Source organism: Andrena cerasifolii, chromosome 4, assembly GCF_050908995.1.
Source record: "Andrena cerasifolii isolate SP2316 chromosome 4, iyAndCera1_principal, whole genome shotgun sequence".
Lineage (NCBI taxonomy): Eukaryota > Metazoa > Arthropoda > Insecta > Hymenoptera > Andrenidae > Andrena > Andrena cerasifolii.
Genome location: NC_135121.1, coordinates 10,632,677 through 10,637,889, shown reverse-complemented (window position 1 = coordinate 10,637,889; position 5,213 = coordinate 10,632,677). Strand labels below are relative to the sequence as shown.

Here is a 5,213-nt window from a genome sequence, read left to right as displayed (position 1 = left end):
TATTTGGAGTGTATCTGGCAAATCTTTCGTCGTGGAACCGAAGCAATTCCTCAGCCTCTCGCTCTTAATTGCTCGAGCATTTTTGTAGGCTGAAAGTATTCTTCTGATGTTCTCGTCTGCTTATTGTAATTCTTAACCCATTTGCATCGCGCCAGTAATTCTGCGACCTTCGCTTACAACGACTACAGCGAACCTGACGATGAGCCTGTAATTTATCAAGTCATTCATAATTTTATTTTATTTTTAAAAAAATCAATTTGTGGAACATTCCGCTAGGGGAATATCGGTCAGTCGCTGCCCGCGGATTATTCCGCGATTGGTGGTACAGAGCAGACATTTTTCACAGAATATTTCCTTTCTTGAGGCAAATGGGGCAATAGAAGTGTCTTCTTGCTGCGAGACCACTAGTTTCCATCTAAATTCCTGTTCTTCTCCAACCGAAGATGATACTCTCACCGAGCTGTCTCTTATTCGTTTCTGGCGTCCTTTTAATAAAATCCTCCGCGTCCTTGCAGAATGCCTCCATTCGCGCGAGTTTCCATTCCTCTATTAAGCCCGGGCATTCCATGTCCCTGTCCGATCACGAGAGTCGAAACTTGAGATTGATGTTGGACTTTATCCGCGATTCCCCCGAGTTCCAACCCCTCTCTCTCTCCGTGATACTGCCAGAGTTTCGATCAAGCCTGGCGGAGTTTCTGCTGAAATATGCCACCGAGAACACGATCGAGGCCTACACGACGCGGACCAGGGACCTGTCCCTGAGGGGCAATTGGAGGAACCGAAGCCGCCTCACCTGGACCTTCTTCGTCCGCGACGCTTACAACCTCAACATCTTCATCTACTGGCGGCAGCAGCTGTGGAGGTCTGGCGACCAGTATCTCATCATCATCGCCAGTAGGACGGCCACAACCCTCTGGAGGGGCGTTTTCAAGAACCTGTGGAGGAAGTACAGGGTGTACAGGGCGGTGATCGTTTCGCTGCAGGACGATTTCCGGTGCCTGTCGCGGTACATGCCCTTCCACGCGCGACGAAGCGACTTCGGGAGCGTGCAGAAGCTGTGCCTGCACTCGACCGTCGCTGGAGAACAGGAATCACAGCGGAGTTCTTACGTAGGCGGCACCTCGAGCGGCTCGGATGTCTTCGAGGACAACGACGAGGTCCTTCCGCTGGATAAAAGGACGAGGCTCTTCGAGAGCTTCCAGAATATCAATGGCTACCCCGTGAACGTGGTCGTCTTCGAGTCCTTGCTCATGGACATTTCCTACGACAATCGGAAGAACTTGAAGCTGACCAAGATGGATGCAGAGGTGGTGTTCGCCCTGGAGAAAGCGATGGGGGCGAGGTTTCGCGTGAAGGCGATGAGGAAGCTCGACTTCTATCGCAAGGATCCCTTCGATTTATCGCTGAAGGACATAGAAAGCGGGAAAGTCGACATGGTCGTCACTGGGTTCTTCATGAAGATCTACGAGAAGCATCAGAAGTTCCAGTTCACTTGTGCTGTCTACGAGGACAAGCTCTGCTTCCTCTCGCCCGACACTGGCTTGGTACCGAGAGCGTATATGCCTTTCCTTCCATTCGAGAAGGAACTGTGGTTCATTCTTATAGCCTACGACGTTCTGATCACAGCGCTTTGGTGTTTCATGAAGTACGCGGACCAGTCGCTGCGATACCAATCAACCGATAGTTTGACAATGTATATTAAGAGTCGCCAGGGAGGCAGGAAGAGACGCGGAGCTATCCCGAAGCGATCGAGCTTCACCCACAACGGAATCTTCTCTAGCCAGCTCAGACGTCGTTCCCGGAAGCTGAGCAGTCGTCTAATCGTTCCATCAACTTCACCCAACAGCCACATGGAACCACCAGAAGTTCCCCAGCGCCTGTCGAGGTTCTTCCACTTCCTGGAGATGCTCTGCTACCCCCTCAACACAGACGGCACCCCGGCTCAGAAGGTCCTGGTCATTGGCGCTCTTTTCTTCTCGCTGATCGTGAACGGCCTCTACCAAAGCTACTTGGTATGCAGCCTGAGCAAGCCCTTCCACTATCCCCAGCTGCAGACGATGGAGGAGGTGCTGGACTCCGGCCGGACCCTGATCACCAAGTACGCGAACCTGAAGAGCGTGTTCCTGAGCGACTCGCCGCTGGACAGGCAACTGAACCAGAGGATCCGGGTGATCAACTCGAGCAGGTCCACCAAGGACCTCGTTGCCTTCGGGGGCGAGGTGGCCATATCCAGGTACTACACAGTGCTGCTGAGCACCCACAGCTACTATGACCAGAACGGTAACGCGCTGCTGCACGTGGTCGAGGAGTGCCCGATGAAGTATCGCGTCTCCTACGTGCTGAGATCCCACTCCCCCTACGCGGAGAGGGTGGATTTCATTTTGCTGAGATTGAGGGAGGCAGGGCTGTTCACCTTCTGGTTCCGAAATATGACGTACCCGCTGCAGATCGCCAGAGCCAGACGGAAATTGGAGAGGGAGAGGAGGACGATCAAGCTGACCCTGCACCACTATTCCCTCACGTTCTTATTGCTTCTCGTCGGGCTGCTCGGCTCCGCGCTCGCCTTCCTCGCCGAGATCTACGCGGCGGGGAGGAAGAGGTCCGGGGGACGTTATCCATCCGGACCGTATCTTCTGGCGATGGATTCGAATCGACGCAGCCAGCACCGAGGGCTGTAAAGGATATCCCGTCTGCCGTCCAACGAAATCTTCCATCGAAACAGTAGAATTTTTACGGAGTCTCGCCCGCCCACCCTGGACCAACGATCTCCGGCGTCCCGCACGGTGAGTAAATAGTGGCTGTTCCTACGAAAAGTGGTATTGTAGGTATGGCATGCAGCGAGGCTGTAAAATCTATGGGAGTCCCACTGTTTACAACTCTGAGATCTCAGAGCAATAAGCTTTGGCAGTTTTTTGGGGGAGGTTTCCAGAGCTCTCGTTCTAAAACCTCGGAGCTGTAAAATTTCAGGCTCCCGCAACTTTTACGACATCGCTGCATACTTTCTCGGTACTGTATAAAAGAGTGCGGGAGCAGGGCCCGATCTAGGGGGGTGCAAGCAGGGCAATTACCCAGGGCGGACAATTTAGGGGCGGAAAAATTGGTAGAGAGAGAAAATTAAAAGCAATAGAAAGCAATAAAAAAGTAAAACTTTTTTTGAAACAGGGGAAAAAATGTAATAGTGTAAAAAAGGGGGAAAGGATAAAAAAGGGAAAAGGGTAAAAAGGTAAGGTAGGTAATACATGTTTGAATTTAGTACCAAACTTATAAATTGTTTTTCAATAATTACTAAATTTGTTATAAAACAAAAAGCTGTTGTTATGCAGCAAATGCCTACAAAAAATTTCACTCACTATGAAAAATTATATCTATATATATAAAAGAATAAGTCCTGACTGACTGACCGACTCATCAACGCCCAGCTCAAACCGTTTAACCTAGGAATGTGAAATTTGGAAGGTACATTGTTTTCATGACACAGACAAGCACTGAGGAAAGGATTTTTGGAAATTCCATCTCCAAGGGGGTGGGAAGGGGTGAAATGTATTTTCTCTGACTCCCTAATATCTCTTAGGCCCGAAGCGAAGCGCGGAGGTATTTTGCTGCTAGTTTAAAATAATTATTTACAATCACGTAAATATAAGGGGTGGCAAAAATCATTTCTGCCCGGAGCGGCCGAAGATCTAGATCGGGCCCTGTGCGTCTCCCCGCGCGGTGTTATTCGCGAACGCTCGTAGCTCTCCCACCCTTGTATCTCGATCAGTTTCAAACAGAATTACCAGTAGCTCAAGAGTATGCGAACGGAACAGCTGTTTATCAGCCACATCTGGCGTCGCTCCGACGATTTCCACGGCGAGGCAGGTTTTCCCGTAATTGTGAACGCAGTCCCTCCGTTTTCCGCAATTTAAACACGCACGGCACCGTGCATTATTAACGCGATTGTCTATTTAACGTTGCGAGCGCGCATCCGCGGTCGAACGGGGGTGATCGATTTTTTCGAGAGAGGCCAATTAAAGAAAATCGTAAATGCTTTTATCTGATTCCTCCGCTCGTGGATGGTTTATCCAGCTTTTATGGCACCGTTCGAACTTTAGCGTTTTTCTGCTACTTTTCGTGTAGCGCAGGGGGTGGGCAGGTATCGACTTTATTACCCATTAAGTCATTAACGCGGGGATACGGTTAAGCGTTTCTAAGATAGCAGGCAGCGCCGTTAAGGAGGGAAAACACCGTAACGGTCTGAAAAGTAAGGGTATTTTCGGGAGTTTTTTTCAACTAAACAACGCAAGTAACTTAATCTGTTGCTTATCATAGTTAACCTGTACATATTGAAGGGTGAAATGAATTTTTTCCAAGCAAATTCACGAACCCGTTTCCGCTATACTCTTCGTCACAATATGCGCTGCGGCGAAATCTGAATTCAAAAAGACAAAGATATTTAGAAACTAGAAGCCTACGTTTATTACAGGACGTACAGAAAAGCCAACATCGTAGAGGATAACAAACTGGCGGATTACTGAAAAAAGATATTCATATTTTAAGGAAAAATGTTGCTAAAAAAAAATAGAAAGGGGCCGTTAATTAAAAAACCCTAAACGTCATGTAATAGACACGGGTTTCTCGTACAATAAATGGCCTTATTAATGTCAACTGGATGTATAGTTTTCTTTATATACCTATTGTCAACGCGGTTGAAAAATGTCACTCCGAGAAAAACGCGTTTAAAGTGCCGTTTCACGGAAAATCCTACATCTCCGTCAATTTTACGAATTTCTTCATAAAATTTGTAGACAGCATTCTTGAAACGTATGTCTTAAAAAAAAAACGATTTTCTCGATTTCTTACAGTGTTTTGCCCCCTTAACGATTATGCGCGTGTAGCTCCGGCGCTGTAGCAAATCGTACCGGCGCAGTGAATTCTGAGCGATAGGCTCGAATTGATGGCTCGTGGATTCGGAGCACGTACTTCATTTCTTCGCAGCTGATGCTCCACTAAATACAATTAAGCTGTACCTGTCGGTGTTACGAAAGTGCTCCTCTGTCCTATCACCGCTCCCTTGAAACAGCTGAACCGGGATCCGTTTGTATATATCAGCTAGACGAGACCCACGAAAGCCTCTCTCCCGCGAGGGAGCTTTACGCTCGAGTTCAAGCGGATAATCACCTGCGCGCGTTGTTGTCCATCTGTTGGGAAAACCAAACTTTCATTCCGTCAGCGAG

The 5,213-nt window shown here is 48.5% G+C and overlaps 1 protein-coding gene across 1 annotated transcript; it reads left to right on the top strand.

Annotated features, from left to right (window-relative positions):
- The first annotated feature begins 231 nt into the window (after positions 1-231).
- LOC143367775 (uncharacterized) lies at positions 232-2,820 on the top strand. The gene has a single exon (XM_076809920.1). It carries the CDS (start codon positions 444-446, stop codon positions 2,676-2,678), a length of 2,235 nt encoding a protein of 744 aa, XP_076666035.1. The 5' UTR covers positions 232-443; the 3' UTR covers positions 2,679-2,820.
- The last annotated feature ends 2,393 nt before the right edge of the window (positions 2,821-5,213 follow it).